The 14,634-nt window shown below is 49.7% G+C and overlaps 1 protein-coding gene across 1 annotated transcript; it reads left to right on the forward strand.

Annotated features, from left to right (window-relative positions):
* Positions 1–5,641: 5,641 nt before the first annotated feature.
* On the forward strand, positions 5,642–8,296 carry LOC146441572 (tubulin beta-2 chain). The gene is made up of 4 exons (XM_085051998.1): positions 5,642–5,801; positions 6,301–6,409; positions 6,674–6,784; positions 7,004–8,296. The coding sequence occupies exons 1-4, from the start codon at positions 5,745–5,747 to the stop codon at positions 8,062–8,064; spliced, it is 1,338 nt and encodes a 445-aa protein (XP_084908124.1). The 5' UTR covers positions 5,642–5,744; the 3' UTR covers positions 8,065–8,296.
* The last annotated feature ends 6,338 nt before the right edge of the window (positions 8,297–14,634 follow it).

Below are 14,634 nucleotides of genomic sequence, written 5' to 3' on the forward strand. Positions count from 1 at the left end.
TGCATCAGCAACAGTACTGAGCTTGGAACCTTATTAATATTTATGCCTGGCAAGCAGAGCACACAGGAATCAAAATGCCTTCCCATCATTGGTTCAGAGACCCCAGCATCCATTCAACATCTTTCCACGTTTGGTGGCCAGGCAAGCAGATTTATTAGAGAGCCGATCAATTTCTCATCAACACTCTCACCCAGTAGTAGGCAAACTGCCCTTTGCCTCTTTACCTGCTCTTTGCTTCTTGTCAATTAGTAGTTTTCTAATTAGAGAAACCATTTTTCATCTCTCTTTTGCATTTCTGTAGTTTATAGTCTCATGTATTAAATATTCTTGAAGACTTTATAGATGCTTGAACTATTATTATTTGCCTATATGGGCATACCCATCAGCCTTAGTGTGAGTGAGATGAACCAGGAAACAACACTGTCACATGTCCATAATGTGCCTGGAGAGATCAAGTGCTCAATATGTGTCACTATGAGCATGAAAGGTGTCATGTGGTGCCGGGGTGTCCTTCAGAGCCTCCTTTGGGGCTTCTTACTGCTGTAAATTTTGCTGACAAAGTGGGAGTCCTGAAGATGAGGCTGGGGGCTTTCCTTTCTGAGGGTACTGAGTGGGGTTCTGACTGACAGCCTTGCTCCAGCTTTTGTTTCATGAAAGCAATCCTTACACTGTCTAATGAAGGGAAACTGGTGACCAGGCAGGTGTTCTCAGAAAAAAGTTAAACAGTCACAGAGTTTTATCTGTTTGCTAGGAACAATGACTTGTAGCAGTAGTAAAAGCAAAAAAACAAAAAAAAAAAAAAAAATCTTTTGACCTAGCTGAAGCCCATTGTGGGGAAGATGCACCAGAACCCCCTGGCCTCACCCCTGCTGAGGTCAGGGATGCCCCAGGATGGGCAGCACTGGCAGAGGTTTAGGGGCAGCAGCCCTGGTCCTGGGAAAGTGTGGCATCACCATGGGGTGTCCCTGCTGCCCTGGGGTGCTGCTCAAGGGGACATGAGGGCTGCTGATACAGCATGTCCCATGGCCCAGACCTCAGCCACTAGGGCTTGTTGGGTGACCAGAGCCCACCCAGCAGACAGGATGGTGTGGGGCCACTGCTGACAGTGTGACCACCCCTCTCTGTCCAATCCTGGGTCGCCCTGTGCATGTCTCATCAGGCACACATTGGCATTAATTCTGGGTACTGTGGCTGGAAGACAGCTTAGCCTTGATGAGCTTTGGAGTTTAAGCATTGCACTGATGGGCAGAGACAGACTCCGGTGTGACAGACTCTGGCCAGGCAGGTGCAGGCAGAGGGAGGAGGGCTGGACTTTGCTGCTCCCATGAATGCACACTCAGTGTTGATGCATTGCAGTTTTCTACTACCTCTCTGTTTTCTTCCTTCAGGATCTCACCGTTTTCCATGCTGGTGTTGATTCCACCCTGTCCATCAGCTACTGATGATCATGTTCCTATATGTTCCTAAATCATGTTCCTATAATCTTCTCTCTGCCTGCATTTATACCTTTTCTTATTAGGCAGGGGGTTGTGCTGCTGGCTTTCCCATAGCTTAGCAATTTTCTCAGAAGCCTTGGTCCAGACAGTGCAGCTGGGCTATGTTACAGCCAGGGATTTTGTTGGGGGCAAGGGTAAGGAGGGACACAGCACACAGCTGTGGCTTCTCCTGTCCCAGCAGCTGGCACAGGTGGCTCCACTGTCAGAGCCTGCAAGGAACCTGTATGCAAAACCATGAAGACACAAGGAAATGGAGATATTCAACATAATTATTTTTGCAAAATATTCCTTCTCCATCTGCACCACCCTGAGTTCCTCTCAAATGTACACAGGGTCCTCCCAGCCCACCCCTCACTGACCCTCTGCTGAGTTACAATGATTCATGCTGAGGAGGAAAATATTGGTTTGCCCTGAATGACCTAAAAAGCCACTCTAGATGTCCATCTTGGTCTGTGGTGTAAGACCTCAACTCTTGAGGGTCCAAACGTCTTTCTAATTTTTGTATAATATAGCATCCCTTCCCTCAAGATATGGAAAGCCTAGGTGTCTGTCTTGGAGGTTTGGGCATAACTTCGAGGTCTATAAGCAGTTTCCATCCTTCTGAGAGGAGCCACAGACAAGGAATGGGATCTCTGTGAAGTGCTGAGCCATGGGATGGGTGCAAGTTTCTTTTTAGAAAAAAAGTTCAAATGACCTACAAACTATGCTGCAGTACATCCCACAAAAGCATGTATTTTCCATTATAAAGTAGAATGACTAAGTGTTTCCCTTGGGTTTTTGTTAGCTGGCTTTTGCAACCTTCTGCATCTAGGAAGGAAACCAGGACTTTCTTTCATCAGTGACCACTTCAATAGCCTAAGACAAGCTCTGACGGTGATCACACCCAACCTTGTAGTGGGAGGATGGGAGCCACCGAAGGGAATGGGGAGAGGACACATTAGATAAAACTGTGTTGATCCTCTGAGCTTCATGAAACAAACTCTTGACTGTGATTGTGTTATTCCTCCTCTCTGATATCGAGAATGACTGTGAACAACCTTGCAAGCTGCCGTTTCACCCTTCCTGCGGCCGCTCCCGCAGTCCCCTACCCACAGTGCTTTTACACCCTGGGAAATCAGCCTGGCGAGTGAAAATGTTGCAGGCTCTTTTTTTTTGTTCCTTTCTTTTTTTTGTGCAGCTCCTTTCTGGGGAGGGGGGGCGGTTGCCGGGGAGATGGGGATGGAGGAGCCCAGGCAGGGCCGGCCCCGGGGCTGGGGCTGAGGCAGGGGCTGCGCTGACAGGCACAGCAGTGTGAGGCAGATCCGGAGGGGGGAGAGAGGCACGGGCAGAGGGCAGCTGAACACTTCATTCCCCTGCGAGTAATGCACTACAAGCTATGCCGAACCTTTGGGAAGCCACCCCGAACACTCACCTTCGAACTGAAATGGACCTTGTCTTAAGCCTCCCGAAGTGATTTGAACGGATTCTATTCACCTCAAAGGAGCCTGGTCTAGGGGCTGCAGAAAAGAAGACCTGGATTTCCTCCCTCATTCCTTTGAAAAGCAGCTGTTTACTTTAGAAATAAACATTTCACCTATTTTATTTTTCTCACCGTCTCAACAAGTTCTATACAGCAGATATACTTGAATCCCTGCTTCAAAAATGTGTATTAGTTTATTTTAAGGCAAAGCTGTTGGGGTGGGCTTCTTTCCTCCACTGTTAATAATCTGTTTTCCCTGAATTGGATTTTAAAATGGCTTCCTTTGAAGCCTCAAGCTGTTAGGAATGAGCTTAGCGTAGGTATGGAGGATGTGTAAAATCAGCTACTCCCCTTCACACCGAAATGTCAGTGATTCTCCTAGAAAAAAACTAATATGCAGCGTACAACACAAAGGTTCTTGGAAATAATAGTAGCACTCTGTCACAGTACCTGTATTTTGCACCAGCACTGCTGTCACCGAGTTTTGCTGTGACAGGGTTTTCAGGAGCATACCCGTTGCAGCCATGGGAAAGACTGGCATTGCTTTGAATCATTTCCTGGAGTGGTCAGTGGTCCCCTGGAGTTGCTAATCTGCAATCCATTCGTGAACAAGTAATTATAGATGAGGATGTTGATTATGCAGTAAGCATGCCACGAAAAAATGTTCTCTTGGAATTACAGCTATACATTGTTTGCAGAGCGTAGTCAACCAAATAATTAAATTGCTCTTGGCTTAGGCCAGTAACAACAGATTTCACAGGGACTGCAAATGATCGGATTCATTTTTTTCAAAATCACTGTTGAAGAGACAAACGTGAGGGTGTGTTTTCTAGCGTGCCCTTTTGGAGATAGGAAGTCTTCCCACCGTAAGGCGAACAAAAGAAAGGTGCGGATGCTTTGGCATATCAATCAGAGGAAAAAGGGTTGTGCTGCACATTACCTTGGAAGAATATAAAACCAGATCAGGAGTGATCCATAGGCAGGGTTATCGATCTGCATAAACCAGGTTAGAAAGATTAGGGACATCGGCACGTGGATAGAACAAAGGAGAGAGTATATGGAAGAAATATGGGTTGGAAATGGTGATGTGCGTTAACCTGCACCTCTAGAACAGCTGAAGTACAGAACAGATGAAGTAACCTTCATCTAGCGGGTCACTAAAACGGGGTTTAGTGGAGTCCCGCCGCGCTCTGGCTAGGCGGAGCCCGCCCGTGCTATCCGGGGCTCGGAGCAGCCTCCCGGGGCTGCCGCACCCTCCCTCTGCTGCACAGGCACACCCAGCCCGTGGTGTGAAACAGCCGATGCCAAGGAGGAGCCGCCTCGTCGGGCTGACCGCCCCGAAGGGCACCGAGAATGGCGGGAACCCTGCCACCCTGCCGTGCTCTTCATACACCCCGACCTCCTCCCCGGCAGCGTGCCCATGTGCCGTGCCGTGCCGTGCCGTGCCCGCAGCCGCGGCCCCCGCCTGCCCTCCCTGCGTCCGCTGTGATGCCCGCGGTGACATACGGGGCTGCTCGAAAATAAGCTGGGGGACCAGAAACCATCTCTGAGGACCACACGTGCAGCCCTCCCCTGCCCCCCCCTTTCCTTTCTTCATCCCTCAGCATCTGTAAATCCGCAACGAAGCGACCAAGAGCAAGACCCGCTTGCTGCAGAGCTGAGGGAACCACTCCCCTCAAGCCCCTCGGCCCTGTGCAGCACCACCCGCTCTGTCTATTGTCTGCACGCGGGTCGCTGGGGGCTGCTGCCGGTCGGGGGACAGCGCGGAGCAGGGCGCCTGGCTGGACAGCGGCTCTGGCTCAGCTTCGGGGACCAAATCCGACCTTTTTAGGCATAGAAACAGAAGGAGAGAGAAGCCGAGGAGCGGAAGGCGGCGATCGCTCGGGGACAGGGCTGGCGGGCGAGAGGTTACACTCTATGCCGCACAGCCCGTGCTGGGAATAAAACCCACCCGCGTGGTGCCGGGGGTAGATAAACCGGGTCAGGGCGGGGGCCTCCTGACCGCCGGTGCGGGCTTGTGCGGGCAGAGGGGCGGCAACCACGGGCACCTGGTGATGCCGGAGAGAGCGCTGTGCCCCCGCGGGGAGGGGAGTGTCCCTCCGGCACCGTGTGAACGGAGACACCGGCAGGGGGGCGGGGGCAGCCGCGGGGTTCCCCCTCCCACCGCCCCGACGGCAACGCCCGCTGCTGCGGCAGGGAAGGTTGCTCGTCTCGGGGAACAAAAGGCTGCGGCGGCGGTGGCCGCGGGAGGGCGGAGGGAGGGACGGCTGCCTCAGGGAGGTTCCGCGGTTCACACGTGGGCGGCCCGGCCCGGCTCGGCCGCCCCATCGCGGCGCTCGGCGCCTTTGTCCCCGCTGCCAGCGCCCAGCCGGGGCGGTGGCGATGGCGGTGGTGGCGGTGGTGGCGGTGGTGGCGGCGGTGGCGGCGGTGGCGGCGGTGGCGGCGGTGGCGGTGGTGGCGGCGGTGGCGGTGGTGGCGGTGGCGGCGGCGGTGGCGGCGGTGGCGGCGGCGGTGGCGGCGCGCCCCGGCCGCTCCCGGCAGCCACGCCCCTGCCACGCCCTCAGCCCTGGCCACGCCCCCGCGCACACACAATGCCTTGGCCTGGCCCCGCCCCCCCGCGCCCATTGGCTCCGCGCCGGTCCCTATGACGTCACCCGCGGGGCGGGGCGCGGCGCCTGATTTAAGGGGCGGCGAGGGGCGCGGCCGCCGCAGCTGCGAGTGCGGGAGCGGGCGGAGCGGGAGGTGAAGGCGGCAGGAGCAGCGGGGCGGCACCCTCGGACACCGGCACCATGCGTGAGATCGTGCACATCCAAGCCGGGCAGTGCGGCAACCAGATCGGCGCCAAGGTACGGACCGGTTCCCGCTCGTCCGCCCGGCACTCCGCGCGTGGGGCGGTGCCCGCTCAGCCGGGGTCCGCATGTCCCGGGGAGAGTGCTGCCGGGAGGGAGAGAGCCCGCCTACCCTCTGCGGAGCACCTTCGGGCTCGCCCGTCCGTGGCAGGGTTCGCGCGGGGCGGCTCCCGGCTGTTGCATCTTAAGGGGGAGCGCGGTGGGGCTTCCGCGCCGTGGGTGCGGCACGCCCTGAGGAACGGGGATCCGGCGGGGCATCAGCTACTGTCCATTAGCCCCTCGTGCGCTGCAGGGGTCCCGGGCGGGCGGGGGAAGGGGCACCTAGCCGGTGCCACACCCCTCCCGTCGGTGGGGGGGTGTGCGGGGCGCGGTAGCGGCTCCGTCTGGCCGGGGGGCCGCACCCACGCGCTGCGAATCCCCGAGCGCCACGTGGCGGGGATTTGGCTAGGGGCGAGTGAGGGGCGTGGCGGCACTGACCACCCTCCGGTCCCCACAGTTCTGGGAGGTCATCAGCGATGAGCACGGCATCGACCCCACGGGCAGCTACCACGGGGACAGCGACCTGCAGCTGGAGAGGATCAATGTCTACTACAATGAAGCCACCGGTAACGCCCCTCTGTAATAAGCTTCCCGAGGGAGGGAGCAGGGGATGTGCAGGCAGGGGTCCCCCAGCCCTCCCTGCAGTGGGCGACGCCCTGGCACAGTTTAAATGGCCGCTTTGTTTTCCCATCCCTGTATCCTTCCAAATTCCCACACCCTCCATGTCCTCGGCAGCAAATCGTGGGGAAGTGGATGGGAGCACAGCAGGGCTCGTGTGACACTGGCTGCCAACTGCGGGGCTGTAATGCTGGTGCTGGTTCCTCCCACAGGTAACAAGTATGTCCCCCGTGCCATCCTCGTGGACCTGGAACCAGGCACCATGGACTCGGTGCGCTCCGGCCCCTTTGGACAGATCTTCCGTCCTGACAACTTTGTCTTTGGTGAGTGAACATGGCATGGAGGTGCTCCTGGAGAGGGAACTCCACACGCCACAGAAAAGACTTGCAGTGAGCAGGCAAGCGACTCTCAGGGAAAATGCATCCCCACAGCAGAGTGGGGGTGGAAGTGATGGGAGGAGCTCATGGGGAAGGGGCAGTGGCATCGTGTGTGTCTGTCCCCTGGGCGCTGATGTGGCACGTGGCTTCTGGTCTGCCCTGCAGGTCAGAGCGGGGCTGGCAACAACTGGGCCAAGGGGCACTACACGGAAGGCGCCGAGCTGGTGGACTCTGTGCTGGACGTGGTGAGGAAGGAGTCGGAGAGCTGTGACTGCCTGCAGGGCTTCCAGCTGACCCACTCGCTGGGCGGAGGCACGGGCTCCGGCATGGGCACCCTGCTGATCAGCAAGATCCGCGAGGAGTACCCCGACCGCATCATGAACACCTTCAGCGTCATGCCCTCGCCCAAGGTGTCGGACACGGTGGTGGAGCCCTACAACGCCACCCTCTCTGTGCACCAGCTGGTGGAGAACACGGACGAGACCTACTGCATCGACAACGAGGCCCTGTATGACATCTGCTTCCGCACCCTGAAGCTGACCACTCCCACCTACGGGGACCTCAACCACCTGGTGTCGGCTACCATGAGCGGCGTGACCACCTGCCTTCGCTTCCCCGGCCAGCTGAACGCCGACCTGCGCAAGCTGGCCGTCAACATGGTGCCTTTCCCGCGGCTGCACTTCTTCATGCCGGGCTTCGCCCCGCTGACCAGCCGCGGCAGCCAGCAGTACCGCGCCCTGACGGTGCCCGAGCTGACGCAGCAGATGTTCGACTCCAAGAACATGATGGCCGCCTGCGACCCCCGCCACGGCCGCTACCTGACGGTGGCCGCCATCTTCCGGGGCCGCATGTCCATGAAGGAGGTGGACGAGCAGATGCTCAACGTGCAGAACAAGAACAGCAGCTACTTTGTGGAGTGGATCCCCAACAATGTCAAGACGGCCGTCTGCGACATCCCCCCGCGCGGCCTCAAGATGTCCGCCACCTTCATTGGCAACAGCACGGCCATCCAGGAGCTCTTCAAGAGGATCTCGGAGCAGTTCACGGCCATGTTCCGGCGCAAGGCCTTCTTGCACTGGTACACCGGCGAGGGCATGGATGAGATGGAGTTCACGGAGGCTGAGAGCAACATGAATGACCTCGTGTCTGAATACCAGCAATACCAGGATGCCACTGCTGATGAGCAGGGCGAGTTTGAGGAAGAAGGAGAGGAAGATGAGGCGTAAAGTTGAGATGGGTAGGAGTTAAGTATAGTCTGAGCAGGCAAGTATTCATTGAGAGAAGGAGTCTGTGCAGTTGTGCTGAAGCATGCATTTTTTAATTTGGTGCTCTCCACTGTTGCTTCTGTCAGCAGTTTTGTATCCTTGACTGTCCAATGTAACAGTAGTTGCAAAATACTTCAGAGTCTTCTGTTGAAATGGTTAACTTCTCAAACATAAAGGCTTTTTGTGTCCTAAACTGTCTCCTCTACTTTATTTCTCTCTAGTTTAAGCAAGTTATTCTTCTGGTGTTTTCTGTAGCTTCACTTCTCAGTTTATTCCTGAACCTCAGTGAAAGATTAAGCTCCATAAAACAAGAACTCTCAGGTAGTGAATTTAGCAGCATGTGGAAAGTGTAGTATCTCAGCTAAGGTTAGCAGCTAATTTGTGGAACTCCTTTGTCTAACAGCTTAGCTAATTGTTGGGGCAAAAGCTGCTTTAGCTGATAGAAAAAAGACACTGCACTTGAGAATCCTGCAGCTCCTGTCTATGGACATACGTAGTAGAGAGGTCAGAGAGAAGGTATTGAATTCCACGTTGCAAGCTGTCAAAACTGATTTGACAGGATAGCTGCAGGCTTCCCCACTGCCATTCAGCAGCTTATTTAACTTGTTCCAGGGACTATAGTACAGGCATATGGGTGGCTAACTGATTTGACTTGATGCTGAGCTTACTTCTCTTCCCCTTAACTATGAAAAATCCATGCAGAGGAGCATTAGTCTGTACTAGCAGGCAACTTGAGAGCTCAAGTAAAAACCTGAGCTTTTTCTCTTCAAGAATAAAATTTATATTTCCCAAAACCAGCCACTAAGCAGCCCTTAACTGTAAAGGGATTTACTCTACAGGGCAATTAATTTCCTTTATGAGATATGAGGTGATGGGCAGATTTCTAGGGTCAAAAGTCTGTCCAGAGTATAAGATACAAACTTAGTCACCTGTAGATACCCTGACAACATCTATCTCCAAGTTACATGTTTGCAGGGCAGTTGTTTGCTGCTGGTCCCTGCAGCAGGAAATGAGCCCCTACCGAGGCAGGGGAGAGCAGTGCAGCTGCACGCTGCTGTGCATCTTTGCACAGGTAAGTGTGGTTTCTTTACAGTGAGGGAGGGGGGATTTATGTTTCTGTGTTCTTACAGGATGCAAGAACCCTGAATGAATCTATGATGTTGTTAACAGTAGTTAGCAAAGTTTCATAGATCCTGTTTCTCCTACAAAACAAGAGTGAAATCCGTTCTGGAGTTTAGCAGTTACCTAATATGTTGTCTTAGTCCTTAGTTCATCCAAACACCACTTAGGGGAGTGGTCCTACACTAAAAAGTGTTGCTAAGAGAACTGCTACCAATGCTACAATTACTGCAGTCCTTACTGCTCTGAAAGAGCTGGTATTCACATGTGTGCAGCCTCTATTGTGATCCTTTACTAAAATGCTTGCAAGGCATTTCTGGAATAAAGAATTAAAAGGGAGCTGCTGTGCATAACTAATATCTTGCCTGTTTTGAGTCCACTGCCTGTGGACAGTGCTCTGAGTGTACCCTGTTCCTTTGCTAATGGGCCTGCTACCCTGGTGTGCAGGAAAACAGGCACTTGTTACAGCTTTTCCCTTATCTGTAGCTTTGGTTTCTGGTGCACAGAGGAGTGAGAAGCACTTGAACTGCCTGAACTGTCAGTAAACAAATGCAGCTGTATATACCCACAATAGTACTTGTATTTCTTAGCACTTGAGCAGCTCTAGGATTAAACATTAGACAAATTGAGGTTGTTTTAGTAACTGAGTTAATAAATTCTGCCTCGGGCTCTTGGGGGAAAATAACACTGTATTTGGTTGCCAGAGTAACCTTGCCTTGAAATTACCTAGCTGGGTTGCACTTGAAACTGTTTATCCTACAGCTTTGAGTGAGCAAATGAATGTAGACAAAGTTTCACTAAAAGATGCAAAGTTGGTCTTTGATAGTAAAGATCTTCCTTTCAGCTGTGACACTGTAGCAGGTTTCACTAGTATTCAACATGTCTAGCATCTAATTCTCAGTGTAATTACACTCTGTCTCTAGCTAATCCTTAAATATAGTTACCCAAATGACACATTTCACTACAGCTCCCTTACTAGAAAGTAGGACACCATCCTACATGGCTTGCTGTTGCTTGTATTCTGGTTTTTTTGTTCTAGAGGAAGAAAACCCAGAAATAGAAATACTCTAGACAGAAATGCATCCTTTCGTAAATCCCACGTCTTATTTGCCAGTCATAATAATTTAAAAAAATCAAACCATCATTTTAATAGGAGTTGAGAAATATAGAAAAAGGGGATACTGAAAGATTTGAAGGGAAGATTCAAAGCTTGGTAGGAACAGTAAGTCAAATGTAAGGGAAGGGTGAATCTCGTCCTGGGTCTGGGGGCTGCAGTGCATTTTTTTTTTTCTTTGTATCTTTGATCCTTAGCTGTATTTATTGCCCAGGAGACCATTCACTATGAAAACTGGAGCTGACTGCTGTATGCCAAACAACAAAGAGCTGTCTTAGCAAGTGTTTCTGGTTGCAATTTTTCTGTTTCACAAAGAAAGCAGAACCACTGAAAGGATTTCAGATTAGGTTATCTGACTGCCTTAACCTCTCCTGGTTAATCTCCTGGGTGTAGATTAATATTTGTCCATGTGATGGACAATACATTTAGGGCTAAAGATCTTGCATAGGGCATCCTGTTTGGAAGAAATGGGGATAGATAATACAAATTTAGTGGTGTGCAGATTAAGCCACTTAAAATGACTGATTTGTGTTGAGATATAAGTTAATAATATAAAGCAATACATTTTCATTTCAATAGATCAGTTGTGGCCTGAAGGGAAGCATTCTCCTCTGCTGAAAATTAGAGCTGATCGTGCTGGGGAAAGGAACAATGCCTTGATTTCCTTTTTTAAAAAAACTTCCTTTGTTAAATGTGTGGGATTTTTAAGCATGTTAGTAGAATATCTTGACCCAGGCGAACAATCAGTGCTTGAATTCTGTTAAGTGCAAGAGAGTAAAGATAAACAATGTTGTAAAAACAACTAGGTACCATTTAGGTTTAATTTAAATAGAAATGGCATGGGCTATGGTAGCACTGTGATGCCCTCTCTCCTAATTTCTCTTCCCTGTTTATTTCTTGAACCTCAGTCTAAACCATTGTAGCAACAGTGTTCTGTAAATATAACCCAGTATGTGGTCTGATTCTTGAAAACTCTTAATGGGATTGTAGGTCTACATCTGTCTTCCAACAGATGTTTCCCAGTCTTTCAAGTGGGAGCAATAATGATTCTCCTCTTCCCGAGATATATGAGGTGCCTACATACATCAGAAATTGGGTTGCATTAAACATACAATGGTCTTGGTGATGTGATAATCTAAGAATCAAACCTGAGGCCCATCCTGTTGACAGGTGTATCCTTCCAGGAGGTATGAGGTGAAGAACACAGTTAACCAAAGTAACGATAGGATTTTTAACCTGAAGAAAGAAGAGAATCCAGAGGTTTGGGTCTTCAGTGAATTCTCCACAAAAATAAGACAAACCCCTAATCTCTGCAGGGAAAACTGCTCATGGATGATATCATGTGCTGCACAGTTCAAAAGAGTGTAGTGCTAATAGGTTCTTCTACATGTGCAAGTGCTAAGTGCTTAAAGAGACCGATGGACTGACAGAGTCCTTAAGGGATGGTACTGCAATGCACTGCTGCAAATCACAGCTCTGCTGCCTGGAGCAACTCTGGCAAAGTGGTGCAAGAGGGACAAGTTTTCTTGCCTCACTAGAAAAAGCTGGGGCCCCTAACAATACTCCCTGCATTAGAAAGAGTTCTCCTCTTGTTTCCTTTGTCCTTTGCCCTCCCTGTAATCCCCATAGCCAAGTTATGTGTAACATCAGGATGAAAGCCAGTAATGGCTTACAGTAGGGCAGGTTGCATGGTTTTTCCACTGAAATCACTTCCCAAGCACCCTGTTTCCTCCCACCCAGAAAAACCCGAACCCAAACTCCCCCACATCTCATTGTTTTACTACTACTTTTTTTTAAGAAGGGCTGGTAATCTATATTAGATTGTGCCTCACAGTGGGAGATGCTTTAATTACTTCTGTTTAATGAAGCCTAATATTTTTGTTTGCTATAGTTTTGAGGAGGTAAAATCTTCTCTGGAGAAATCAAATGGCTACCCCCTGTTATTTGATACACAAGTTTTCTCCCAAGGGATGTTATTCTATGTTTCCTTTCCACATTAAAGTGTAATGAACAAATGCTTTTAGGGACTGTTCAGAAATGGTGGCTTGCGCAGGAGTTATAGATAACACTATTCTGAACCTGTTCATTGTAGGGAAGGCATTGTTTTTGATTTACAAATAATCCCCTTCTCAGTCTTCCCATTCGTTTTTTCAGCTGCTTCTACATTTCCAAGAACAAAGCTTGTGACACTTTTGATGTGTTATGTGTGCCTGGGGTAATCTGAGTAAGGTTATCTTCCCCTCTTTCTTCAGCTCAAAATAAACCTCTACAGAGAAGCAGGAGCAGATTTTGTATGTGACTGGAAAAGAAAAAAAAGATTTTTGAGAGGTTTCTCCACCTTCCAATCGAAAATTCATTCATACCAATCATCTGCCTTTTGATGCTTCTGCAATCACCTGTCCTGGTCTGTTTGCTGTTTATTAGAATGGGAAAGAGCAGACTATTTGTTCTCAGACACTCCCATTTTAGATGGGTTTTATCTTTAGCTTGCGTAAAAGAAAATTCAAAATGGAAGCATTTGGTCACAGGAAAGTGCCTCAGGACATGATGCATTTTGGAAAAAGACATTTCTTGGCCCTGAGTCTCTTGGACACTTGTCCAGCTGGAGCCTTCTGAGCACTGGAAACCGAGGAAGAGGGAGGATATGAGTGAAACTATGCAAGTCTGCCCATCCCCAGATATTCTGCCAGCAAAGGACACTGTGCAAGTGACAGCTCCTCTCCCTGAGTAATTTAACAAGAAATGAACTGTTTCTCTGCTCCTAGCTTCAATCCTATTTTAGGTATTTTATTTGTGAATCTGCCAGAACGAAAAATGGTGTCTCTTTGAAGTGTGTGTATAAGAAGGCTATCTATTTACAGTATCTAGGTGAAAAATAAATAATTTAAGAATAGGTCATTCCCTCCTCCCCACTCAAAGTCAGTTTTCCCTTACAGGCAGAATTCCACTTGTAAGGGAAGAAATCAAGTTACCTCTGTTAATTTCTTGTTTATTAATGTTTGATTCTTGTAGTGTAGAGATTTTCCAACTGGTCTCAATTTATTCATATGTCATCTTTTATAATCAGGTTATTTGTCTCACTTGGCTTCCCTGGAAAGCTTAAGACATAGTTGTTTAATTTTGTTTTGTTTTTCCTTTTGGCAAGAATGCCTCTATGGCTGGAAAAAAAAATTAATAATAATCCCATTTAAGCAGAATGTGAAAACACTTGCTCCAGCAGATGAAGTAGCTACCCTGGCAGAGGTTGTGTAGCTTATTCAGTAAAAAGTTCTGTGTTGTTTTGCACTTAAAAATGTTTCCACATTTTCCATGAATGTAACAGAAAGATACTGACTCCATAGTGAATAATTAAACAGGGGTTTCCAGCAGAATTCAAATGGTCTCACAACCAGCTTTACAAACATTTAATGACATTCAAGCACTGGCTTCTTACAGCATACTTCTCTGCATCCAGCACAACCCTGGTCTTATAATGAATAAAGTAATTTTATGGCTAGGTTTTGGAAATTTCAGCTAAGAAAATTCCATCTACACCCCAGGAGGCAAGGATTAGAGATTTTATTGGCATTGAGAAAACTGCCACTTCCATAGGCAGGGCTAATTCAGTATTCTCCAGCTGCTAAAATGGATGGTCCTATTCCCCTTGTCCCACTTCAGGTGTTACCTCTGTGTCATTTCCTCTACCAGCTCCAGGGCATGTCTGACCCTTTCACCAGTCTTTTCCTCTCCTTTAACTCCACAGTTAAGGACAAAAAGTTGAGGGGGTGGAAGAATATTTTTCTTCAATTAGGTGGAATGCCAGAGGGAGAGCTTGTGCGAAGGAGGGAAACGTGGGCAGCTGGAAGCAGGAGAGAGCAAAACAATTTGATTCAGCCACCTGGTGCAACATCACCCTGAACTCTCCTGCAGAGAACCTGGGCAGTTTTAGGCAATGTTCACTGAATCCCACCACCAACTACTACATCTCTCAGCAGACCTCACGAGATGTAGTTTAGAGTTTGCCCAGTGTCAGTTTGAGTTACAAGTAACTATCGGATTGCAAGAAAGCAAGGAGGCTAAGGAACAAAAGAAACAGTAACGAGCAGATCAAAGTATCTATCTGCACCTTGTTCCCGATGACGTGCAGGAAATGAACTGCCCTGGAAAACGTGATACCAGCATTACATTTATATTGATGCTGGAATCTTAGTCATCTTTTGACTGGAGGACCCAGTTCGTAGGGACATCAGATGTGTTTCTTCTACTGAGCAATCTAAAAAGGTAGATGCAGCCTGGATGGGGGCAGGAGCCATCTGGCT

Source organism: Lichenostomus cassidix, chromosome 2, assembly GCF_008360975.1.
Source record: "Lichenostomus cassidix isolate B80296 chromosome 2, HeHo_3.0, whole genome shotgun sequence".
Taxonomy (NCBI): Eukaryota; Metazoa; Chordata; class Aves; order Passeriformes; family Meliphagidae; genus Lichenostomus; species Lichenostomus cassidix.